At 42.9% G+C, this 25,952-nt stretch overlaps 3 protein-coding genes across 6 annotated transcripts in view; 2 read left to right on the forward strand and 1 right to left on the reverse strand.

The window, feature by feature from the left end:
- LOC142383867 (genetic suppressor element 1-like) overlaps window positions 1-16,179 on the forward strand; it is a 38,683-nt gene extending 22,504 nt beyond the window's left edge. For 2 of the 4 annotated variants that reach the window (XM_075469658.1, XM_075469661.1), the window contains exons 2-16: window positions 2,325-2,504; window positions 3,580-3,779; window positions 5,562-5,728; window positions 5,820-6,020; window positions 6,663-6,818; window positions 7,667-7,932; window positions 9,551-9,866; window positions 9,957-10,546; window positions 10,692-10,804; window positions 10,892-11,171; window positions 12,293-12,406; window positions 12,497-12,865; window positions 13,052-13,342; window positions 14,368-14,471; window positions 14,633-16,179. In XM_075469658.1, the coding sequence (XP_075325773.1) occupies window positions 2,325-2,504; window positions 3,580-3,779; window positions 5,562-5,728; window positions 5,820-6,020; window positions 6,663-6,818; window positions 7,667-7,932; window positions 9,551-9,866; window positions 9,957-10,546; window positions 10,692-10,804; window positions 10,892-11,171; window positions 12,293-12,406; window positions 12,497-12,865; window positions 13,052-13,342; window positions 14,368-14,471; window positions 14,633-14,770 (3,485 nt within the window). In that variant the 3' untranslated portion in view covers window positions 14,771-16,179. Of the gene's footprint in view, window positions 1-432; window positions 538-2,324; window positions 2,505-3,579; window positions 3,780-5,561; window positions 5,729-5,819; window positions 6,021-6,662; window positions 6,819-7,666; window positions 7,933-9,550; window positions 9,867-9,956; window positions 10,547-10,691; window positions 10,805-10,891; window positions 11,172-12,292; window positions 12,407-12,496; window positions 12,866-13,051; window positions 13,343-14,367; window positions 14,472-14,632 lie in introns of those variants that run through there. The other 2 variants (XM_075469660.1, XM_075469659.1) reach the window with 2 other exon arrangements.
- A 552-nt stretch (window positions 16,180-16,731) lies between these two features.
- LOC142383869 (dynein light chain roadblock-type 2-like) lies at window positions 16,732-19,024 on the reverse strand. The gene is made up of 4 exons (XM_075469663.1): window positions 18,946-19,024; window positions 18,266-18,341; window positions 18,012-18,179; window positions 16,732-17,872 (listed from the first exon to the last, which is right to left on the reverse strand). Exons 1-4 carry the CDS (start codon window positions 18,946-18,948, stop codon window positions 17,811-17,813), a joined length of 309 nt encoding a protein of 102 aa, XP_075325778.1. The 5' UTR covers window positions 18,949-19,024; the 3' UTR covers window positions 16,732-17,810.
- psmd7 (proteasome 26S subunit, non-ATPase 7) lies at window positions 19,018-25,849 on the forward strand. Its single transcript, XM_075469662.1, has 8 exons — window positions 19,018-19,175; window positions 19,553-19,644; window positions 23,545-23,637; window positions 23,727-23,824; window positions 23,946-24,026; window positions 24,122-24,213; window positions 24,446-24,644; window positions 25,237-25,849. Exons 1-8 carry the CDS (start codon window positions 19,102-19,104, stop codon window positions 25,486-25,488), a joined length of 981 nt encoding a protein of 326 aa, XP_075325777.1. The 5' UTR covers window positions 19,018-19,101; the 3' UTR covers window positions 25,489-25,849.
- The last annotated feature ends 103 nt before the right edge of the window (window positions 25,850-25,952 follow it).

A 25,952-nucleotide genomic window follows, 5' to 3' on the forward strand; every position in this document is an offset into this window, starting at 1 on the left:
TCCGCCAAACCCCCTACGTCCCAAACCAGACAGACAGTGATGGATGGAGGGTTAACACTACCCTCTACCACACACAAACACACACAGACAGAGCTCAAATCACACACTCTCCCTCCCCGTCATCACCCTCCACCTCCTCCTTCTACTCATCCCCCTCCTCCCCCCCTGCCACCACGAGCACCGCCACTACTCTCCCTGGAGTCCGAGCCAAAAGGAGGAAGGATGAAGAATGAATAAAGACAAACTGCACTTTGAGAGACAGAGAGGGGACGGCTGAGGAGAGAAAATGGAAAGATAAAGAGTGAAGGAGAAAAAAGTAGGAGGAGGTTGGATGGAGAGAGTGATAGATGGAAAGGGAGGGCATGGGTGGGGGGGGGGGTAGATAGAGCGGAGGAGGAGGAAGAGGAGGAGGGGGGAAATGGATAGAAAAGAGGTCACGTGACCACGTAGCAGCTGCAAGGCTGAGAGGGGGAGAGTGAAAGAGTCTCACACAGGAGCAGAAAGACGACGAGCAGGAGGAGAACAGTGAGCGGGAGGGTGAGTGTTTGCATGTTTGAATTATGTGCATATGCACACTTTAGTGTGTGTGTTTGCTTGTGCTTGTTAATGATGTGGCTAAATATCAAAGGAAAAGCCTGTAAGAAAAGACTGTAAAAAGGAGGAAGAAAGAAAACAAGAGAAAGGGGGGAGATTATGCGTGTTGGCTTTTTGTTAAATAAGCTCCAGAGCGCAGTGATAAACACGAAAGAGAAGGAGAGGAGAGAGACTGGGAGGAAAGAGTGCGAGTGAAGAGAGGAGGGAGAACGAGTCGATAGAAACTGTCTTATCATCTCTCCCTTGACTGCTAGGCTCAGCAGAGACACACGCTCTCTCTCTCTCTCTCACACACACACACACACACACACACACACACACACACACACACACACACACACACACACACACACACACACACAGAGAGCCTGTCAGGAGCTTTTACTCTCTTCGTCTCTTTCCCTTTCTCATTCGCAGCTTCAGATTCAGTTTGCTTTTTGACATGTTAATACATGACTGGAGACGCCGAAGTAAACATAAAAAAAAAAAATGTTTGAGAAAAGATTATAGAGAAGCAGATCCTCTGAGATAAGATCAGTGAACATGCAAGGAAACAGTCTCACTTTCAGGAGTTGTTTAAGTGTTAGCTGCATACGTTGTGCCAGGAATAGATTTTTAAACAAACTTTACAATATCTAGCTGTAATCTCTGGGTTCACGTTTGATCATGTCCTGAGGAAAAAAGTCCTGAAATAACCTCATTAATGTCAAATTAGTAACCAAGATTTAGCCACTCTCCCTGTCATACATCTACTCTCACTCCATTTTTCACCCTGCAGCTTCCTCTGTGTGTGCCTGCTCTCACGTGTGGCAGGTAGTGGGTAAAACCTAACCTGACATCTGAAAATATGAGATTTCTGACACTTCCAGCCAACAGGCTCTGACACCTCTCTGTTCTTTCTGCTCATCAACATTGTGAGGAGTGTGAGAAGCACAACACTCAATAATCGCGTTCAATGTTCACACATGAATTTTACATGAGTGTATTTGCTGCTTTTCCTCTTTGTTTGTTCATCTCTGGGGTTTTTTGTGCATGCTTTAAAGGTGTTTGTGTGACTGTGTGTTGTAGTGGTAATGAGGTCACTGCTGCAGCAGGCGGGGGGGCTACCGGCTAATTCCAGCTGTAATTAACATTAGTGGGTCAGTGTGAGGGTACAGGGTGAAGACAAAGGTTACTCTAAGCATGTTTGCTCTCACTGCTTCCACTGTCCAGGGGATCGATGGTGGCTTTAGTAATGTGTGTGCCTCTATGGCAGTTTATGTGTGTGTGTACATGCTTGCATCTGTGAGGGTGTAAAAATGCAGCGGTAGCTGATAGGCTTGCGTGTAGACGCTCCTGGGGTCTTAAGATGTGTCGGCTGGCTCCCTTGAGGAGATGGACATGTGAGCGCTCATGTGTGTGATTTGCTATTAGGGTCAGCACTCTATTTGACACAGCTCTACTCCCTCCACCCTGTCTGTGGTGAAGCTGACCCACTCAAAATCATGCCTAGGCATAAAGACACAAATACACTCTTGGCAGTTGAGTTTGAGTCATTCAGTATGATTTAGATACCAGCTGTGTTCAGAAACTGATGCATTTTGTTTCAAGCTGATACAAAAATCCTGTCCAGGTTTACTTTTTGAAGTCCTCAGTTTACACATGAATCACACACTTCCACCAACTAAGTTGCCAGTGTTTTTATGCAGCAACATCAGATATTAAAGCATCATTCTTCTCACTTTTCTCAGGTATGAACCATGAATCCAATAAATCAACGTCATTAGGAATGATCTCCACGGCGACTCGCACCACGGCTACTGTCAGTCCCCTCAGCCCACTAACCAATGGGAACGCAGTTGCCCAGTCTGCAAATTCCGGATTCGCTGCTGCCCTGCGTAAACTGGCCAAACAGGCCGAGGATCCAAGAGGTGAGCGGTGATCTGACCACCCTAAAAAACAGATGTTTGGCTGTTATCACAGCCCAGAACTCACACACACACATACACCACTCTTCTTTGTTGGGCATACCCAAAAATAGCCACTTTTAACCCTGATGTCAAGTCTGACATATCAGATGTAACAGCATGTGGATTTTCGTTACCTTTGGTTTCTGGTCTGTAATGCTAAGCTAACCGGCTTAGCACACTGACATGAGAATGGTATCAATCCTCTAATGTTCCTCTCCGCCATAAAGAAAGTAAGCGTATTTTCCCAAAGCTATCCCTTTTAAGGTGGGAACGAGGTATTAACGACTGAAAATAGATCATTTCACAAACCAAAGTTGTGCTTTGTGCGGTAACGTGAGACATCATAACGCCTGGTCGCTCTTTGGTTGTGTGTGTCCTCACTCAGCTCAGCTCTCTGGTGTCCAAATGAAAGTGGTGGATAAGAGCTGACCCACTGCGACCTCTCACTCTGTCTCTTCCTTCATTCGTTTCCGTTCATCTCCTAATTATGAAAATCTAATTACAACCAATTCTAAAAAGCTCTCTGTCTGTCCCCCACCTCCATCACCATCTTGTCTTCTCTGTCCATCTGTACTTGCAGCTCTACATGAACACATATATTCTCACCTTCTCTCCATCTCTGTGTTTCCTCTCTGTAGCCATCTCTGAATGTGTTTTTATGTGTAGTGTCACAGTTAAATGAGTAATGCCAGCTTCATCACATTTAACACCTCTCCTTCTGTGTCACACTCCAGCCTTTTTTATACATTCATTCCTATCGCATCGTTTTTTTTGTTCTCAGTATCTGATTTTTGTACTTTTCGGTACACTCATGTGGTTATTCTTTGTCACAGCTTTTTACGTTTTCTCCATCCTTATATCTTTTCCTACTTTCCTTAATTTCAGTCACATTTTACCAGAACGCTTTTAATCAAAACAATGAATCAGTGCTCAGTTCGTCAAACGCACAAAAAACTTCTTTTGGTGTACAATCCCAAAATCTATCTAATCTGATCAACTTATTCCTCACCTCTCTTTCTGTCATGCCCCCCTTCAGGTTCTGCCCTCAGTGGTGAGTCGTCTCCAGTCTCTTCCCCGGCCACCAGCCACAGCTCACCAGTCACCACACCTAAGCGGGGCTCATTAGGGTCCCTCTTGGGCCAGAACAGAGGCCAAGGTGTCCCGAGCACCCCTCCCGTGGTCACCATTGCCCCCACCAAGACCAACAACGGCCTGTGGAGGGCTGAAGGACGACAGGTAAGAGTAGCTGTTTGTCAAACACCTGCTGGTGTTCCAGACAAGTCTGAGATGAGGCATCTGCTGTCATCTCAGACTTGTCAGATTTTTGTTCCCTTTCCATGTCTTCCTCTTTCTCACAGCACAGATGAGTGGTCTCTCTGTCTCCTTTCATCTTTAAGCTGCTGCTCCCTCTGTTAAAATAATAGTCCCGCTGCTTGTCAACATCGGAGTATCAGAACCAGTCATCCTACCATTCCCTTCTTCATTTACCCCTTCCTGCCTCCCTCCATCTTGTCTCACTTTTTCATTTTTATGTTTTTCTCCCTCTTCCCCCTTCCTCTCGCTGATTGGTCCATGTCTTTTTCAGGAACACACGAGGGTTTGTAAAGAAACACTGGAGGCCGAAGAGACTGGCACCTATTGTGCTCAGCTTCCTGCGTGTGTGCATGCGTGCTCACATGTTTGTGCGTGTGTGTATGTGTGTGTGTGTGTGTGTGTGTGTGTGTGTGTGTGTATGCGCGTGTGTGTACTTGACCCTTCACCACAAAAGACTTAGGATATGAAGAGGGATCTGTGTGTGTGTTTGCTTGTGGGTGTGTGTCTGATTTTAAGCTGGGGCAAGGAACCAGGCCCCTCACACAATGCTGAGGTTAGCCCCCACAGTAGCCACTTCCCCCTGGATCAGAGCTGCCATTCTCCCCCTTTACAAAGAGCACTCTGTGGCTCTGCATGCCTGGGGCTCCCATTCAGACATTCAGAGAGAGAGAAGGAGGGAGGGAGGCAGGAAAACAGAATAGGATGTTAAGAAAGGAGAGGAAGGGAGGAAGAATGTGCAGGAGAGCACCAGAGACCGGGCTTTGAAGCTTAGCACACATTTGGTGTTGTGCAGTGTACGCTCAAACGATTTTAGCAAAAGAAACAGACCGCGCGTGTGTTTATCACTGCTGTTATGAAGGCACTTGGCTGTCTGCGGGATCAGAGGTCAAGGAATGTGATGGCTTCTGTCCAGACTCTCCTCTCATCTTGTACCAGTGGAGATTGCTAAAAGATGCTGATTGAGAGAGAGGGAGGTTGGTTCCTCGCTCGTTTGAATCTGCTTTCCATGAATGACATATCCAAAACTATTCAAACATATTCAAAGCAGAGGTATTTCACTGCAAATCATGTGAAGGTAGCAAACCATGTGTTGCTGGGAGAAGTCATTTGTTTATGGTTTGATCGCGGTCAGTCCAACCTGTATTTCAGGCTGTTGCTGTAGCAACAAAATATGACACTTTAGTGGAAATGGCTAGTACTGATTAACATTACATTACATAACATTAAAATCTCCTGGTTCTTTCAACTTTATACCCCGAAAAGTCAGCATCCATGAAGATGTTTCACACTGTGTTGTTTTTGTAGTCAAATGAAAGATAATGCTGAAGATTTAACAACTAAAAGTAGCTGCAGATGGCCGTGGTTTTTAGAATTTGTCTGTTTGTTATTGAGTTTTGAAAGTGTTCTACTTTGTCAGGGTTGTAATTTTACTTTAAGCAGTCACAGATCAAGTGCATCATACTGACATCGACATTCTCCAAGTTCAGTGAGCCGGAGGGATGAGGGAGAGAGCAGTTGGCCTGATATTAGTATCATCTTTCCACTTTGATCTTGACCCGTTGTGACATATCAGAGTTTTCCACTCCACTGAGCCTCGGGCCGCAGCTCAGAGGTTTTCACTCTGTCTCATTTTTCACCCTTTTTTTCTGCTCATTTTGCGTGTGACACAAACATCATCTGTTTGTCTGTCTATTTTTTTGATAGGTTGAGCCGAGCGTTCAGGGACTTGGTAGGGAGCGAGCAGGAGCTGAGAACAGCCAGCCTCAGCAGGATAAGAGGACGCCGCCCATCATCTCACCTCACCCATTGGCTCACTCCTTTGGTCACACCCCCAGCAGCATCATGCAAGACCCCCGCATACAGAGCATAAGGTAAGTATGGCGCCTTCTGTCTGTGTGTATGTGTGTCTTTAAACAGAGCAGATTTTAAACTTAAGATGTTATGTGTGTGGTTGCTCTGCAGTTTGCCCGGGCAGATGCACCAAGTGGTTCCCTCGGGTGCTGTTCCAGAGGAATACCTGAGAGCTCTCCGGCCCTTCACCACTTCAGACGATCTCAGACTGACCTCTCTGCCTCTAGGTCTTGACCCAGCTGCTGCTGCCCATGCTGCCGCCGCTGCTTACTATCATCCTGCCTACCTCCATCACCCTCTGTCCTTACCAAGGTAACAACATCAAACTCTGCTGTCAAGTGGGGCCTTGACATCCTCACAACTATCATTTATCTATCCAACCATCGTGTCCTTGGCAAAAATACTGCCACTACATTCCTACCACTTGTTCTACAGATTTTTAACATCTGAACAGATAGACACCTAAGCAGGAGTGTTCACACAATTCATATGCAAGTGTTTTACAAGAGTAAATAACTTGAAACAAGTGACTATAATTATAGGGTATTAAAAAAATAAGACACTGAGTATCACAGAGAGGCTGTCTTTCACACATAAAGAGATGTTAACCACTCTATAAACTCTGTTGACTGTGTTGGCAAACTCTTCATGGCAAATTAGAGGATTTAATCAACTATCAACTACTAAAACAGACCTGATTCTGTAGTGAAAACACTTCACAGGCTTATGATTGACTCTGCAAATTGTCATCAGTGGACGCAGTTTGTTCCTGCATAATTAAATTGAAGTTAAAACTCTGCCATGAAAAAAAAGAAATCATACATAGACAGCATCCAGAAATCCTGCCACAGTCTGAGTGAAATGAGCTGGTACCCAGAGAAAGCCAATCTCTACAATGGTATGGAGGTGTTATAGAGTGTATGGGTAACTTGATTTACTACTCTCTGTCAACAGGATGGAGGAGTCTCTGTGTCTTTCTGCTCTCCGGTCGCAGTTCTACTCTGTGCCTGCAGGAGGCGCCTTCCCTCCTATTCACCCATCAGCCCTCCACCTGCAGCTGCCTGGAGGTCGCTACCCTGGAGAGATGAACCACACAGTTTTATCTGAGAGGTAACACCCACACTCTTTCTTTCTTTCTTTCTTTCTTTCTTTCTTTCTTTCTTTCTTTCTTTCTTTCTTTCTTTCTTTCTTTCTCCCCCCTCTGTTTGCTGGACTTTTTAATCTATCTCTGCAGGGTAAGCACAGGTTGCTGTGTGTGTGTGATATTTTTAGCACACACCCCACAGTGCCTCCTATACACTCATCACACGCACATTGCCCCTCACACACATACCTATGCATACCGATGCATAATAAGTGCGTGCCTAAAATCTCACAGATACACATATGCAAGTATTGTTTTTTTACTCCCTCTGTGTCATTTTGTCTCATTGCTTTAGCTCCTTTCCCCCTTTGACCATGCACATTGTTTTCCTGTGGCATGATTCTCAGGGGGAATGTTTGTTTTTGAAATGGATGGTATTTATTATCTGGTTCAGTAATGGCTCCTGCATATCTTGTAGGTTTGCTTTTATGTTATTGATTGCAAGAGAATGTGTTCTGTTGTGTGTGTGTGTGTGTGTGTGTGTGTGTGTGTGTGTGTGTGTGTGCGCGTGTGTTTGTGTTTGTGTGCGTGTGTGTGTGCGTGCGCTTGTCATTTTCCTGTGGATACCTATTAAGTGTTCATCTGCTCTTGCTCGGTCATGCTGCGTATGGATTATTTTCCTCGTGGTAAATGGAGAGTTTGTCGGTGTGTGTTTCTGTGAGAGTGTGTGCGTGCGTTTTATCAGAAATGTTTGTGTCAGGTCCACCAGTGTGTGGTTAATGTCTGCCTCATGTTGGGTGTTGCATCTCTCACCTTCTCCCCTTGTGTGTGGCATGGGTGTGTGTGTGTGCGTACTTGTCAACCTCCCCCACAGGCTACAGATGGAGAATGAGCTCCGCCAGCGTGAGAGGGAGCAGGAGCGTGAACGAGAGAAAGAAAAGGAGCGCGAGGCTGGGCTGGAGCGAGAGCGGGAGGAGGAGCGCGAGAGGGAGCTGGACAGACAGAAGGAGAGGCAGAGGGACAGACAGCAGCAGATGGTCAGAGCGGCGGAGAGCCACTACCTGGCTGAGCTGCAGGCTCGCAGGGCTCCACCAGAGGACAGAGCCAGACCAGGAGAGAGGCTGACCCCGAACAGGCTGGGTAGTTACACACCAACACACACACATGCACATACATGTCATGTGTACGTGTAGACAATACACAACCGGCCACCCAGTGTTAAATTAACTGCCTCCTCACTCTCTATATATTTTAGTTTACTTACGTTGTTCAGCTCAATTCCTAAATGTATGTGTTGTCATGATTATGGTATTTGATCTTCGAGACCATGCATGGGTAAAGTATGGCCAAAGGGCCAAAAGAGGCCCCGAGATCATCTCAATGCCTCCCGTGAAACCCATTAATGACAACAAAAGAACCCAGAAAAATCCATGAAAAATTAATAATTGGTTGAAGGAGTCTTTGGTCAAGTGAAAAATCTGATTTACCTTTTCACTTGATTCCATCAAAGAGTGCTGCATACATTTAGGCTGAACAGGCCTTGAGTTGTCTTTGCCAGTGACAGGCGGGTAAAGTTAGTTGCTGTGATGACAGAGTTGGGATGAATGATTCTTGCGTTTTTAACCAAGAGCAGGCGTGTGAATAATTTGGCATAAGTGTGTCACTACGTTCACCCTCCTCGACTCTCAGCAGATGAGTCATGATAGCCAAATATTACTGTTTGACATTAACTCGGACTTTACCAAATACAAAGAGGGTTTGTCCAAAGGCATCTATTAGTTTTTGACTTTGGCAAAAGGAGTACAACTACCTCACAACTAATAAGTTAATTTCTTAACCATATCACTAACATACAATCTGCTTTTGATAACTAATATTTCATGTTTTCACTGAATGAGGAGTTACCTATAATCTCATTGTACTTGTGTATTGTGACAATAAAGGCATTCAATTCAATTAAATCTCTTCCCTTAAACTGCTTGGACTCTCTGTGATGACGTTTATTGGGATGTGGGTCATCACACAACTATGGAGAACTATGGAGTATTTAGGAACCATGGAGAAGTTTCTAAGACCTGAAAAGACCTAATGTTTCTCTGTCCACCTGCTGGCCTGACTGCATTGTCATTTGCAAGGAACATTTATGGCCCCAGAGGAGCTGCAGTGACCTTTGTGACCCTTCCTGACCCTTCCTTTTGTCCACCTACCATTCAGAGTATATTCACAAGCCATATCAAAGTTTATTAGGCAGATTGATATGCAAATGTGCACTCTCACTCTCCCCAGGGGAGGAAACCCTTTCTGAAACTGGATGGATTTAATTATCTTCATTTTGTATGCCAAAATATTACTTCTAAATATAGATAAAGAAATTTATCAAGATGCCTTGTATAGCGGTGTGGGTTGTTATAAATCTATCTATAAAATCTGAGGGGTATAACTGTGGATTACAGTTCTGACGCAGTTTAATTTCAACAAGTAAAATAAGATAAGATAAACCTTCATTAGTCCCACAGCAGGGAAATTCCCATAGTTATAGCAGCAAAATACAGTATAGTAGGCAAATAAGAGTAGTGAGTACTGAGTGATGTTTAATGGTGTTAATGCAGGGTTCAGTTTACATGGTATTAGTGTGATATGTAATGTTTTTGTGTTCATCAACAAATGTACACAATCTACAGAATGTTAAGTCAATATAATACGCAACACATAGACATTAGACATTAAACAACTAACTTTTTAAATGTTCCTGTTTCAGCAGATAAAACAAAGGACTCAGACCAGCAGAGTTTCCCTGCACCCAAACCCCTTCCCCATAAGCCTGGACTTCACTCCTCCAGGGCCCCTGTTCCACACCCAGTACCCAGCCTGTTGCCTTCTCACCTGGGGAAGCATCGGGCTGCTGCCTCTGGGGGGATCCACGGAGCTCTGGCAGCCGCCATGATGACTCAGAGGGCGAGTGAGGAGGCGTGGTTAACACATAAACTGGCGCAAAGACAGGAAAGGGAGGGTTCCCTGGAGTTGGGCGTCAGGTCACCTGGGAAAGGGGTGGAGCTTAGGAGGGACAACCACAGGTGAGAATGTCAAATGAATCAAGCTTTCGAAAATGTTTCTACTCCTTCAGCAATTTCACACTAATCTAAGTTGATTTTTTTCCTAAACAGAGCAAATTCAATCTATCACAACCTAGGCAGCAAAGATGTTCCCCCCTGCCTTGGTGCTCCACCTCCCCTTATCTCCCCTAAAGGTCCCCACCACCCACCTGCCCCTCCCATTGCGCTCTGGAACCCAGCTTCCTTTGTTGACACACCTGGAGACTCCCGCAGAAAATTCAATCCCCCAACACCACCTAGTCGACCGCCTCCAGGACTGACCAGAGCCGACAGACCCCAAATCAGTTGGGAGGAGAAGATGGAAGATGGAGGCAAGAGGACTGCAAAAAGCCCAGAGAGATACCCCCCACTGAGAGCGTCAGGTCTGCAGGAGTCGTGGAACAAGTCTGAGCAGGACCGAGCTATCCAGAGCCTCTACCCTCGGCATCACCTCGGTAGCCTCCACAGACCCTGTGTGCCTCTATCTGCCCAGAATGAGGAGGGGGGTCGGTGCCAGGCGGCTTCTCCGTCTCTGATGAGGGAACGACAGAAGCAGGCTCCTGACAGCATGCTGGTTTATGATGAGGTTCTTCAACAGCACCGCCGGCTGCTCAGTAAACTCGACCTGGAGGAGAAGAGAAGGAAGGAGGCCAGAGAAGGAGGTGAGAGGAGCAGACACGGCGCTTATATAAGCAGACAGAACAAGATTACTGCGGAGAATGGGTGATTTAGTCATTAAAACGCACTCGTAGGCCTGCAATCTTTGAATAAGGAGTGATGATTTCTCTCCTCCTCTGCTTTTACCAGGTTATTACTATGATCTTGATGAGTCATACGATGAGAGTGATGAGGAGGAGGTTAAAGCTCATCTGAGGAGAGTGACAGAGCAGCCCCCTCTCAAGCTGGATACATCCTCTGAGGTAAGTCAACACAGGCCGACTAACATCCCAGATTGAAGTTTGAAATGTTCTCTTTGACGTGCTCATGCCCACTTTCTCTCTCCAAAGAAAGTGGATTTTCTGCGATTGTGTGGTCTCACTACACTGGCCCAACGCGATGAGCTTCTGACTCAGAAAAGGAGGAAGAGGAGAAGGATGATGAGAGACCGCAGCGTCTCTCCCCCGGCAGTGCGGGGCAAGAGAAAGGTTTCTTCACCTTCAACTCCCATGGCTCCCCTAACCACATCGTACTCTGCCGAGCAGATGGACAGCACCCCCGAGCTGAAGGAGAAAAAAGACTTCCTCCTTATGTTCAGCCTCACCCATGTCAGCCCACAGCAGAGGAGAGGTAATGACCTGTGTAGTTACACACATCCTACGTGCTACCCTGCAGTTGTTCTGGCGATCCCCCTTGGAAAAACACAGCATTTACTTTCTCTCTGAGTTGGGTTTGCTCTGAGGTAGTAGGAGGAGTTAGAAGAAAACAAAGTTAAGAGAGATCTGAAGAGGTTGTTTCAGGATTTTCTGCTTTGACTAGCAGAGTGGATATTGATCCACATCCACGTAGAGTATGGTGAATTCTTGGAACAAGTGACTAGAAATTGTGCACAACTTTGTAAAATATTTAGCTATACATTTAGAAAATATTTACATTGAATATCTTTAAAGCATACTCATATCCAATAGTGTGCAGAAATTGCAGTGAATCAAAGCAAAGTGCGGATGCTTTAAAAAAATATTTGCAAGGGACGTAGACATGCACATCCTGTTGCGTCCACACCACCTGTTGCAGAACTTAGGATGGATACGTCATTATGACTCAGACTGGGCTTGTTGCCATGCCGCAGAGAGAATTCAGGATCAGTCAAAAACCTTCCTGCACAGTTTTGTGTACTTGAGTTTTGATAATTATTGAATTGAACACACTGTCATTTGGTTTTCTTAATTTTCTGAAAAGATTTTGTGAATAACCTGTAATAAACTTAAGGCTCAGTATTTTTCATGGTTCGGCTGTAACTGTGTTGTTATAACACCAGGTTATTTAGAAAAAAAAACATGATTAAAAAATATATATATATATTTTAAAACAACAGTGTACACTTATTTGTTTTTTTATTTTTAGTATTACTAGCACGGAAGGACTCTACTGGTTTATAATCAGCTGCTTATTTGTACCACCTTTCAATTCTGTTGAGCTTCTGGTGAGCTAGCAATGTAAAAAGATGGCTTTTGGATGGCATTTGGAGATAAAGTCTGGGTGATTATCCTTTGTGGACTGATCTGTTCTGTTTTGCTTAAAAACCATTAATGAGAGGACTTGGTTAGATTATTTTTCTGGCCATGCTGTAGTTTGCTGCTCTGACTCAGATAATCCATTTAGAGACATTTTTCTATCAGTTCCTGGTGTAAAGTCCCCATTTTTTTTCAACATAAATGACGGCTGTTCTAATTCTGTCTTCTTTTCTGTAGATAAGGAGAGAACAGAGGAGCTGCTGAGGGCCATTCAGAGGAAGACAGTGACATTAGACACGCTCAGATATAATCCTTTACCACTGTGCAGAAGTCCTACTGCTCCCTCAGCCGGTGAGCCACACACAGACACCGAAACATGACAACATCCATGTGTTTAAGGTTGCAGGACTCTCCCTTTATTAAAGTGTGCTTATTTTTTAGGTGACTCATCCTCAGCTCCTCAGTCAAATGGACATCTCTACCCAGAGTCTCCCAGCCCATCCCCTCCCTACTTACACAAAGCCAAACACCAACACAATGATACAGTTAAACCCTCCATAGACTCCCAGGTGGCCCGCATCCCTCCTCCCTTGACCTCCCATCATGAAAAGCCTGGATCCATTGAGACACAGTCAACAAGGAAACCCCAAACCCTGCAGAACGGTGTTGTAGCTCCTCTTCAGAAAAAGGAGCCCAGTCCTGTGCAGAATGGACGGAATAGGCCTTGGGAGAGGTTCACACCTGAGGCCTTTGCTCAGCACTTCCACCAGGCTGTGCTGCAGTCCACACACAACACGCTGCAGAATAAAGGTTAGCCACTCACTCCCACACGTGCACCCTCAGGCTTGAGTGTGAATCGTAATATGACAGTTTTGTGCCATCTAGTGGTCCCAATGTGCACCACAACACAAGTCTGCTAGTGTGCACAGAGTATTCCATATTCTTTTGATGTGGTGTAAATACTGACTATGTCTTCTCTCACTGTTTTTTTCTAAGGAGTCTCAAGTGTTTCTGAGGCTGGCGGAAAGTCTGATCGATCGCTGGCTCACAGCGTATCTCAACTAAAAATGTCAAATCTCAACCATGCCCCTCAGCATGCACACATCAATGGTCACCGCTTTCACTCCCCTGCAGCCAGTTGGAATACCCCAGCACCACAGGAACACCTCTCTGATGAGGATGAGGAAGAGTCAGGTCAGGAGGACGATGAGGAAGAAGTGGAAGAAGCTCCAAGGAAGTGGCAGGGCATTGAAGCCATTTTTGAGGCCTACCAGGAGTATGTGGATGGTAAGTTAGCATCAAGCCAGTTTATAGCTTTAGTTAGTCTCAGAGGGCTAAGAAAATTTAACTCAAATTTTGAGGATTTTTCTAAGCTGAATTATGTTTCTTTGAATAAAGTAATTTTTTAATCTGGATAATGCTCAATATTCGTTTTTTGACATAAAAGGAAACTAGACACGCAGAGAGTCTATCCTCCAGCCTCGACCAATGCGCCAACTCTCATTTATAGGAAAGTGATCCAGAATTCCTCAAAAGATTAAATGATTTCCTCCTTTGTTCATGCTCCAGTACTCTCATGGAGTTCAAAAAGGTTGACTTTGTTTTCTATATTGTTGAGACCATGTAGGAATTAATTACACTGCATTTCAGTGAGTCAGTCTGTGTGAAAATATGACAGCCCATTAGGGCGTTCAGAGGTAAAAATACAAAAAGGAGCTGCAATATTTTAAGGATAACGAAATTAATATTGTTTCAGATTATGAGGTCAAAAACTGACCTCATCACACTACAGTTGCTACTGGTAAGCAAGACATTTGTTAAATTTCCTGATGGACCCCAAATCCCATAAAAAGAAATTGTCTATAGGTAAGCAGTTACATCTGTTCACGTCTTAGTATTTCCTAAAAGCCTAATTTCAGATCCAATTCTATGTGTTGCTTTAATCTGAAGTCCATGACCTCATAATAATGTAGTGATTCTGGGCTAAAATCACAACACAATCTCTTTGTTATAAGATTTTAAAAGGAGTAATTTAAAAAGGAATAAAAAAAAAATGTGACTAGGTCATTCACTGAAGCTGCAGGTATGATACGCAGCAAGCTGTAGCTTCTGTGGTGTGAAGAGGTTGATACGTCAAGATTTTAGCTCAGGAGGAGGTGAACATTTTCAGTCACGCAAAGTGAAGCAGTGGGCTTCCTTGACCACACCCACTTAACCAGTCTTCTCAGCTCTGTATTTTTATACCTTCATAGGTGTGTGAAATAAAATTTAAAATGCACATGATAACTGAAGTTGTGTTTCTCCTTTCACAGAATGGAGCATAGAGCGGCAGGTTCTTCACAGCCAGTGTAAAAGACTTGAAGCTCAGAACTACAATCTGACCAGAACTGCAGAGCAGCTTTCTGTCAATATGGGGGTGAGGACTGATGCCGCATGCTCGCATCTTTGTACATTTGTGGGTTCTCAGATTCAAGAAACAGTGTTGTTTTTTCCCCTGTGTACACTTGTGTGTAAGTGATGCAGCTCAGTGCATAGGGTCGAGGGTCTTTAACAATGTATCTATCCTCCATTTATCAGGAGCTGGTGAGTCAGAGACAGAAAGTGAGGGAGGAGCGGGAAAGACTGCAGGCCCAGCTGGAGCACTTCAGGAGGTGTTTGACACTACCTAACATTCACTGGGGCAGGGGCCAAGTCAACGGACACATGCAGAGGTGACCTCCAGCTCAGACTCTGAGGGTTAAGCCCCCCCACAGAGAGGGACCGGCAACAAGAACAAGTCTGGCTGGAGCCAGGTCACGCGCCACACTTGAAGCACTTGAAGGAGCCAACCGTTTTCTTGTTACATTTCTGGTCAGTCAGTTTTGTTCCCTGATTGTTCCCAGCTACAGTTTTATTACCGGCTATGCTGGCCACAGTGATCATTATCCATGGTGTCCAGCGAGTCTTAGAGTTCAGCTGTCTGTCTCTGACCATATATTGTGACAACACTCCTTCAGTTTAACTGCACTCACAACTCCTACTACCTGAGTTGGCTTTAAGGACTGTCCAGCATTTAACTCATAGTATAGCAATTTATCCAAAAACTGCATCAGTCCACCTAAATGAGTCGTATCACTTAGCACACATCTGGAGCCTCCCTGGACGGCAGTGAGAAAAGTCCAGCTGTGCAGTGAGGTTTGAGTGAAGGAATCAAAGCACACCTCAGGCCTTAAACTTGACAGGATGCACTTGAAATGGAATTTGAGGAATTACTTGATTCGTGTCCTCTCTGTGATAAAACGCTGTGTCCGCTGAGTTCTGCATCGGACACACGGAGCAGCGTGTCTACAGAGTGCAGGAAGCATCTAAAGTATATTTAATGGTAAATGGTTCTTTTTAGGTTACATTTTTTCAGTGGTAATGTCACTTGTGATAGATTAAGAGTTTTGTATGTTTTACTGCTTTAACCATGACGTGTGGGAAGCCATATGCTTTTTTTCTTTTGGAATTGCTGCTGGTCAGAATGAAAATGTTTAGAAAAAATACAGGACATTAGGACAGTTGTATTGTGAAAAATGTGATGTGAAAAACGTTTGGGAGCTGAAAGAGAAGCACTTGGGATGGAAATCTACAAATATCAGCTATGTCATTGTTCAGATGTTTTATCCAAGAGTCTGTGTCCTTCAAATGCCCATCAAAGTCATTTTTGATTCTGCATCACTTGTGTGACACTAAAGTACTTTTAAGCATATCTAAGTGACTATTAAGCCAAATTCTTTTTCAACTCCATTTCAGGAACACTGGAACCAAGAAAAAGTTTCTTGGGAAATTTGAATGAATTCTCTAATGTTTATGTATGTAATAAACAGAATGACTCCTCTCCCCCTTTGGATGACAATAAACTACATTGTTGTTTTTCATAAGACTTAGTTTTGTTTAAGCCAGATAAAATGTCAGTCATACTTTCTTTCCATCTGACTAATAAAATCTTTAAGCACAAACTCCAGTAACAATTTCACCTGACTGTCACCTCTACAGACTTGCTGTGAAATCTTGAATATTTGCTTCAATCAGTTATGTAATGTATTATTTGGGCTGTATATTTGCAATGAACTATTTATTAACATATATTGCTGTACATTACAATGGAAATTTACATTAAAATATTTGTAAAATGGTTTGCCTAATTCTTTTCTTTTTACTCAGTGTATAAACTACTATGTATGTCTTGTTTGGAAAGTTTCTCTTCATCTACCTCTTTTAGTTTTAGGTCATAAATATGTATAAACATTGAAAATTCTGAAAGATTTACAAACTTTCAAGAACCACTGTAGATGAAACTTGGCTGATGGTTGGCAGCGCAACCTGGGTTAAAACCTGTCCGGGTGATAATGTTTCAGCCCCCAAATAAAGCAGTTAAGTTTATCTGCTTAAGATTGATCCTTCTTATTAAGATTAAGATTAAGATCCGATTTATTGGTCATGCATACATGCATACACACGAAATTTGTCCTCCGCTTTTAACCCATTCAGGTTGGGACCTGTTGACACACACATGCACAGGGTCACACACTCAGAGAGTGATGCCAACCTGGAGCGGTGGGCAGCCATTCAGCGCACGGGGAGCATGGGGGTACGGTGCCTTGCTCAAGGGGGGCACCTCAGCCGTGACAAGGAGGTGGACTGACATCCCTCCAGCTATCAGTTCCACCAATCTTTTTTTGAGTGGCGAGAGTGGGAATCGAACCGCCAACCTTCCGGTTATTGGACGACCCACTCTAACCACGGCCGCCCGTGGCTCACTTCATCCTACTTCTCCAGGTAATTATTGAAAAAATATTGAAAAACTATAAAAGATTTGACAGCCGTACTCAGTAGATCTTTTTTTAAACAGAAAAAAAGTTGACATGTAGCAAACTGGAAAGAACAGGTGAAGTGAATGATAGCTCAGTAACATATCTCCCAGGTGAACCAGCTGGAATTAACACATGACCGTCACAGGAGGGGCAGGAGTTTTCTTCATCTATGAGACCTCTTATATCGTGTGAATGTGCGCTGGATTGGGATACCATCAAACTGAATCAATAACCGAATATGTTGTACAAAAGGTGCAATAAATTGTACTAAAGCTTGAAGGAGCAAAGCAATAATCAGGCAACATAAGAGAAAACAAACCCTTATCAACTATGATGCATTACAAAGACTAAATTACTTTTATATTACAAATCACTAATGTAAAATAGTTTAAAAAATGTTAGCATTATTGATGATTTACAAGCATTTCTGACAATACAACTTTGATAAGTTGGGTAAAGCTTTGTGAGGGAACTCCTGTGGTCGGATCCGTCTTTTAATCTCCCTGAGACCTCTCACTTTTGACATAAACTCAGGTTACCTCAGGCCTAGCTTGGCTCAGATCTAATTCATGATATTTGATGATTAATTTGATTATCTTCTAGACTAATTCGCACTTTTGGGATCAATAAAGTATAATTCAGTTCAATTCAACTATGTTGCTAACCTGCAAAGAATGCTCTCATTTATTAAGGGTTCCCAATGAATTTGTTACCCGTCCTTGCATTGATGACATGCAGATTTATTCTCCATATTAAGTATCAACAGGCACGAAAAGGAAAAGGAAAGAAATATGTTACTCAAGGTAAAACATACAATGTACTTCATGGCAACATTGTTGAGATAGAAAAAGAGGTATTATACAGCACACGGAGCAACGAAAGCTTTGATAAAGCACCGCCATGTGACAAACACTGAGTACTCAGTTGAACGCCCTGCAGTTATTCACATGGTTCTGGATGACTATCAGCAGAAAGTCGTTTTCTGCGGAGAGAGAAAAAAAAAAACAGAAGATGAACCATACGAATGCATTGAAAAAAGCAGAGTCATAAGTGTTCAGATGTTGATCATATGAAGTGTTTGCGTCATGGTTTATCATCAAGTCAGCAGTATTAAAACTGACCTGGTGCAACCATGATCTCATGTTTCTTGGAGCGGATGCGGACGACGGTGAGGTCATTCTGAGGGTCGATATCTCTGACCATGCTCCTGGCCATCATTGTAAGATGGCGAAGAAGTCCTGCATACTGAACTGCTGTAGAGTTATCTAAAGTTGTTCTGATGGGAATGCCTTAAAAGACAAAACAGTAACAATAACAGTCACACTGTAAAATACAGTAAAATCTTAAGTTATCTAAGATTTTTGGTTTAACTTACCTTCTGCATTCACAACTATTGTTCCAATCACACCTTTGTGGGATTCAATCCTCTTCAGTGTGTCTTCAACTTCAGCCTATTGGACCAAAAAACCGCCAGCAGCCAAAACTTAGCTACATCTAACAGCTATCTGATGCAATTTCGACAATACAAGGCCAACTAGAACATTTCTGAAGAAATTTTGATGGGTGCCAATCTACTGCCCACCTTATCAACAAACCGTTTAGTTCAGTTGAAGTTGAGAGTCTCCTGTCACATATAAACTTTGAATGATGTGTCTGTGATGTTGTATGGCTGAGTTATGAGGCCTCCAAAATAGGGCAGTTTTTGTCATTTTTGGCTCGTTAAGTGCTTTTCAATCGATTTTCCCATTGAATTTTGGGCCTCAATTTTCCCATGTTTTCCCATTCCTTTTGACTAATGAGAGCCAAAAGTCATTGCACACCATTCCCAATCGATAAGCACACAGCGGTGTGCTTTTTATGTCTGTCGGACCATCGCTGCCAGAGCGCGCCGAACTTTAAGGCTTAAACGGAAGAATAATAAGAGTCTGGCAACAGAGTAAGATATGTGTCTAATGCCTTCGGCATTGGCACCCATAATACACTTAAATCTAATTTTAACTTACAAGATAGGTTGTTACAAAGTGGATCGATTTAACTAACAAGGTCTACTCCTACCATTTTGTCCGTGAGCAGCTGTCCACAGCAACGTTTGACTCTTTTCACAGCGTTCCCTTGTTGCCTAGGGAAACGGAAGCGACGTCAGACGTAGCCGGAAAGGAAACGTAGTGTTCATTGTGTAGAAGTGGCGTGCTGATTGTCCTCTTCGCAAAAATGCCAGAGTTAGCGGTAGAAAACGTGGTTGTTCACCCACTTGTATTGCTCAGTGTGGTTGATCATTTTAACAGGTCAGTAAACGGAGGGTTTATGTTTAGTTTGTTGCAAGTTTTGGAAGGTAAACCACCCAGTAGCGTAGCGCTTTTGCTAGGCTAGGCTAACGTTAGCGCTGCTGAGTCAGAGCCCCGTTGAGAATGAATGCAGACATGACATGGCTAATTAGCTCTGTGGAAATGTTAGCCAACAAACTTACAAAACTTTAATTGTATTACTAATCAGTAGCACTAACTTGTAAATATACTCACTTACGCGTTTTGTAACACGGGCCTACAGTGATGTTATTAGCGGCGAAAAGCAGTTCATTACCGGTAGCTTTGTTTACAGCTATGTTTATGAAAAAGGCGTTTAATCCTGATAAAACATACTAACGGCTTCATCTGATCTACAGGATAGGAAAAGTTGGAAATCAGAAACGTGTGGTTGGTGTCCTACTGGGATCATGGCACAAAAAGGTTCTTGACGTCTCCAATAGTTTTGCAGGTAAGTGTTAGAAAGCATGTAAGAGACGTGACAGAAACGGTTTTGAAATAAACATATAGATAGAAATACTGAAGTATTAGTGGTGGTAATCTGCTGATTTGTAGCCCCCTGAATTCTACGAACTTTTTAAGGCCTGGGTTAATTCCTCTGAAGTAAAATTATAAGTTAAGTTTTAGGTATTTAGCACTTTTTAAAACATGTAGGAAGTTCTAATTAAATAAATTTTGTGTAAATAAAAAAAAGATTTCAGAAAAAGATCCCGGCAAGTACTGTGGTTGTAGGGGGACACGCAATTTCTAATATAAGTTACAGAAATTCTGCCTTATGTCAATTTGAAAATTTGAATTTTTAAGAAATTCTTCACCCTGGCCAAGTACAAATGACATGATTTTAAGTATCATTGAATTGTTACATCGTGCAAACAACTTGACGTGCTTATCTTGTGATCTGGACTATTCACGACCTACTGGATTCTCCGTGCACAACTGATCAGCATCACAGTCGCACACTGGAACATTTTTTTCAGCAGAGGTTGAAAGGAACATGAGTCGTATGCCTGCTTTGGGTCTTCACAATGGACGTTTGATAGATCTATGATGATTTGCTCTAAAAATGAATGAGAAATTAAAAAGAAGAATATGTGCTCCTCTATGGTTGTATAACCCTTGCTATGGGAAAGTGTTTAGTCTGCATTCAGTAACTTTGCAGTAGACGCAGGTTTTTATCTACTTTAGCTAGTTCAGCATCAGTGTGAACATAAGACCTGGGTGTGTACACGTTATTTTCTCAGTGAGGATGCTGCAGTTGTGGTAACAAAAATGGGTGGGTCAAATTTGACTTGATCAGTTGCATGTCTGAGGCTGTAAGGTAGCTAGTAATAGAGATAAATTGGCCCTGTCTGGGTGTACACACACCAGTCTGTAATTGCAGATACAGTGTAACGCCATCCCATCATGTTGTCTGTCCTCTGGGAGGTAGAGGCATAGTGGACAAGCAAGTTTCTGCCCATAGATGATAAACCTTCTGCTGAACGCAAACATTGAAATATGCAGGTTTTTCTGCTTTCCCTCATAATTCAATTCAATTCATTTTTATTTATATAGCGCCAAATACAACAAATGTCATCTCAAGGCACTTAGATAGTAAGTCCAATTCAAGCCAATTGGAATTCAATTAATTAATAATAATCATAATTCATAAAATAATCCAATTCGTTCATATAGAGCCAATTCAAAAACAATTTCCTAGCTAAGAAAACCAACAGATTGCACTGAAAACTTTTTGTTTTTCGGTCCAATCTCCCGGCCTGAGCCGCGTGCCTGAGGCGACTGTGGAGAGAAACGACTCCCTTTTAACAGGAAGAAACCTCTGGCAGAACCAGACTCAGGAAGGGTGGCCATCCGCCTCGACCAGCTGGGGTTTGAGAAGACAGAAAAAGGGGGGGGGGGGGGCAGGGGGCCACCGCGACGGCGGCACTGTAACACCATTCAAAGGATATCTGTTGGAACAGGGAAACACGAGTTAATGACCACAATAATATCACATATACATAAAGAGAGTAAAGTGAGGAAAGGTGTGTCAGATGAGGCCCCCCAGCAGTCTAGGCCTATAGCAGCTTAACTATGGGATGTTTCAGGATCACCTGAGCCATCCCTAACTATAAGCTTTATCAAAAAGGAAAGTTTTAAGCCTGGTCTTAAAAGTGGAAAGGGTGTCTGCTTCCCGGACATTTACTGGCAGCTTATTCCACAATTGAGGGGCCTGATAACTGAAGGCTCTGCCTCCCATTCTACTTTTAGAAACTCTGGGAACCTCAAGTAAACCTGCAGTTTGGGAACGAAGTGCTCTGTTAGGAAAATATCTTACAATGAGATCTTTAAGATATGATGGAGCTCGGTCATTAAGAGCTTTATATGTGAGGAGAAGAATCTTAAATTCTATTCTGAATTTAACAGGGAGCCAATGAAGAGAAGCTAAAACTGGAGAAATATGATCTCTGCTGTTAGTTCTCGTCAAAACTCTGGCTGCAGCATTTTGGATCAACTGAAGGCTTTTCAGAGAATATGTGGGACAGCCCAATAATAAAGAATTACAGTAGTCCAATCTTGAAGTAACAAATGCATGAATTAGTTTTTCTGCATCACTCTGAGACAAGATGTTCCTGATTTTAACAATATTACGAAGGTGAAAGAAGGCAGTCCTAGAAACCTGTTTTATATATTTCATACTGTCTCTTATGTTCTGATGGGCTTCAGCTCCATACTGACACCTAACTCCACAGCTCCAAAATATCAAGCAGGATAGATAGATAGATAGATAGATAGATAGATAGATAGATGGATACTTTATTAATCCAGAGGGAAATTCAAAGTATTCAGCAGCTACATTGATATTGGGCTCATTTTTTCATTCCTGTTGAACTAAAAACTCACCTATTTCACTGTTAGGAAAAGGTGTGTGAGCATCATTCTCTCTGCTCTGCACACCTCTGAACAATAGATGCACACTGTGGGGGAGGCCAGATTAACCCTTGTTGTCTGGAAAGATGTTTACTAGGGTCTGTGACATATTGGCGAGCCTCACAAATCACGTTCTGTTGAAACTTCCGCTGATCAAACACCTGATTTGCCTCTGACCTGGACCATTTGTCAACAACATCCAACATTTCTCTGCAATGGGAAAATCGAGCTTAAAATCCTGTAATGTGAACAAACCTTAAAGCTGTCGGCTGTTCTGTATTTTCAGGGTACTGCCGTTCCTCCATCAGTTGACGTGGCAACTGCCAGTGCAGTTACACTCAACTGCTACGTGCGGTCAGTTGAACTAGGCAAGCACATTGCAGCACTTGATCATATGCCTAAATCTATTATTTCCTTTTGATGAGTATGGTTGCAGATCCACAGTGACAAATATCCCAGTAGGATCACTTACTGCCTTCTCAGGACATATCTCAGAGCAGAGAAAGGCTGCTTAAAAGCTGCTGGCTGAAGAACTTTGTGGTCTATTTATATCTTGCTATGCTATTTGTTACATTTAGGTGATGCTTTCATAAATCATTTAGCACGGTAAGTATTGATCTATATACTCCTAAAGTATGCTAAATGTGTAAGCTGAGTTTGTCAGTCTGATCACAGTATTAGCACGAGTTAAGCTAACGTGTCTTACTTTGTAGCTGACCAATAAGCGCTGCCAAAAGATTGCTGTTAGAACTCGTGCTTGTGAAGTCGTCACACATAGTTTGATTTTTGTGCCCAGTGGTCTCCATTTTTGAGAAAAACATACATCCAGTTGAAACCTGTAAAACTACAATAGATTAAAACCTAAAACACGGGTCAAACTAACGACCGTTATGGAAGTCTTTTAAAAATGTTGGCTCTAAAGATTTTTAGAAGCTGCTTAAAGCTGTAGGAAGTTTGATAAGGAAAAGGAGTTCAGAAGGGTAATTGAGGCAAGATAATGCAGTGCCTAATTCCTGCCAGCCTGGCAGCTGCATTTTAAACCATCTGTAACAGATTTAGAGCAGCTCAACCAAGGTATTGGTTGAGGGAATTAGAATGATCTAAATAATAGAAAATTTAATAATTTAATAGTTTTAAATCAGATTTAATCACAGACTCTCAAACATTAACCCGTAGTCATTAGTAGTTCACACTCTGCGTTATAAATTTGAAGTCTTCAACCCAAACTGAGACCAAGTTATAGGAGGTAGTGGTTTTCTTTTTTTAACACGTTTTTCTTTTGAAAAGACTCCCACAGAGAGTCATGATCTGTGTCCCCATAGGTCAGCTTTTACTCTGATATAGGGTCCAACTTTTTTGGCCTCCACCTTTGGTTTTGCTGTTTGCCTTTGTTTTGGAGCTGGATTCTAGTGCAACACTCAGTGTTGTCGTTTATTTTCAGTGCCATTTGACGAGGATGACAGGGACGATTCTGTGTGGTTCCTGGATCACGACTACTTGGAGAATATGTATGGCATGTTCAAGAAAGTAAATGGTAAGGCAGTGGGTGTGTCTGCAAAATCTGTTTGTTTTATGTCGATGTCTCGCCATGGATTCTGATCTGTGAATTCATCTGGTTTCCAGCCAGAGAAAGAATAGTCGGCTGGTATCATACAGGGCCTAAATTACATAAGAACGACATTGCCATCAATGAGCTCATCAAGCGCTACTGTACCAACTCGGTATGCAGGTTCTTTTACCTTTTCTTTTTCTCATTGTGCATGTGTTTGGACATTACTTTACCCTGATGATGTTCAGTTGGATGATGAATAACTCCCACATCTACTGGTTTTATCTTACCAGGTGTTAGTCATTATAGATGTGAAGCCTAAAGACCTTGGTCTGCCTACAGAAGCATACATCTCTGTGGAGGAAATACACGACGTAAGCAAAAAATCGACTGCACCAGAGAGGAAAATAAATTTCAGTTCAGATCAGAGGTTTGATTTCTGTGTATATGGGTATTTTCTTATTCCCAGGATGGCACTCCAACGTCCAAGACGTTTGAACACGTCACCAGTGAGATTGGAGCTGAAGAAGCGGAGGAAGTGGGAGTGGAGCACCTGCTGAGGTACTAAACAAACCTTTGATTCACACACACTCTTAATCACATCATGGAGAGTGTAAATAATAATTGTGACTGCAGTACAGAGATTGAATAGCATTGTGCTTTGTTATAAAGAATCAAATGCAAACGCTAAACAAGCGGAGATGATCCACATTAGACCGCTTTGCGTCAGCTTGAGCGACACAGAAATATTTACCCGCTCATGGACTTTTCGTTTGCTGTATCCTGACTACAGAGACATCAAGGATACCACAGTGGGCACTCTGTCGCAACGCATCACTAACCAGGTCCATGGCCTAAAGGGTCTCAACTCAAAGCTGTTGGACATCCGCTCTTACCTAGAGAGAGTGGCTGCAGGCAAGCTTCCCATCAACCACCAGATCATCTACCAGCTGCAGGATGTCTTCAACCTGCTGCCAGATGTGAACCTACTGGTAAGATGTTTGTGTTGAAAGTCTGTTTGCTTATAGTTTCCTTGCTGTTTGCACCACCAAGAAGAAACTAAAGCTGACACAAGGACACACTGTAATTAATCATATTGGTTATTTTGAGATGCAGCACCATTTGTGATGTAATGTACTGAACTAGAGAAGTGTGGAGAGTAAGACAAAGAACATAGCTTCCACCTCTGGGTGAGCAGTGCCACCTTTAATCCACAGGAGTCTGAACTGAGGATTAAAGCTGTACAGCTGGTGTCAAACAAATTAAACTTTGTGATTCATCTAAAAATATTCATTTCCTGATGAAACACTCCACCTCTACAGTGCTCCCACCCCTGTGCTAAACGTGCTTGATGGTATTAATAAATAGCACAAGTAGGATAATATTCTCCCACTGACCTCGTTTTTTTGTGTTCTCTTTCAATACCAAACATCAAGTATTTTAAACATCTAGCTGATAACATGGATTCTCCATCTATGAATTTACCGTCAGATTCTGATTAATTTCCCATCATGTTAGTACGATGCCTGCCCTCGTGTCAGCTTGACTTTTCCGCGTTAACGAATTTGACGGGTTTTGTTGCAGGAGTTCACAAAAGCCTTTTACCTGAAGACCAACGACCAGATGCTGGTGGTCTACCTGGCCTCGTTGATACGCTCTGTGGTGGCTCTGCACAACCTGATCAACAACAAGATATCCAACCGAGATGCGGAAAAGAAGGAGGGACAGGAAAAGGAGGAGGGCAAGAAAGAGAAGAAGGAAGACAAAGAGAAAAAAGACGACAAGGAAAAGGAGAAAGCGGACGGCGCCAAAAAAGATGAGAAGAAGAAAAAATGAGTGCTCCGCCCTCGTGGTCTTCTCTCAAATCACGCCGTCTTCATCTGGATTTTGCTCTACTTTTTGCCCACAGTATGTGGGTCTCAGACTAAAAGTAGGACTCTGTATGGGGAATTGTGTCATTTGAGATTTGGCCTTATGGTAACAAATGGCACTCAAAGACTGTTATCACATAAAGATGATGATGATGTTTGCTCTCCGGTGTTCTGAACTGTGAGAACGAGTTTAGGCTGTTTTCATAGTTGCCATGCTTTTGGTGTTATGCCCGGTGTTGCTTTTTTTTTTTTTTTTTTTTTTGTAAAATGGATTAAAAATGTTATTGTTTCTGTATCACTCATTAAATTGGGATCGTATAAAATTGGGGCGTTTTAGGAGTTATTTTTTTCCCCCTGTTCCTATTTTTCTCATTTAGACACGTTTAGAAATAGAAGGTAATATTTCGTATGACGGACGTTTTCTGGCAG

This window comes from Odontesthes bonariensis, chromosome 7 (genome assembly GCF_027942865.1).
Source record: "Odontesthes bonariensis isolate fOdoBon6 chromosome 7, fOdoBon6.hap1, whole genome shotgun sequence".
Lineage (NCBI taxonomy): Eukaryota > Metazoa > Chordata > Actinopteri > Atheriniformes > Atherinopsidae > Odontesthes > Odontesthes bonariensis.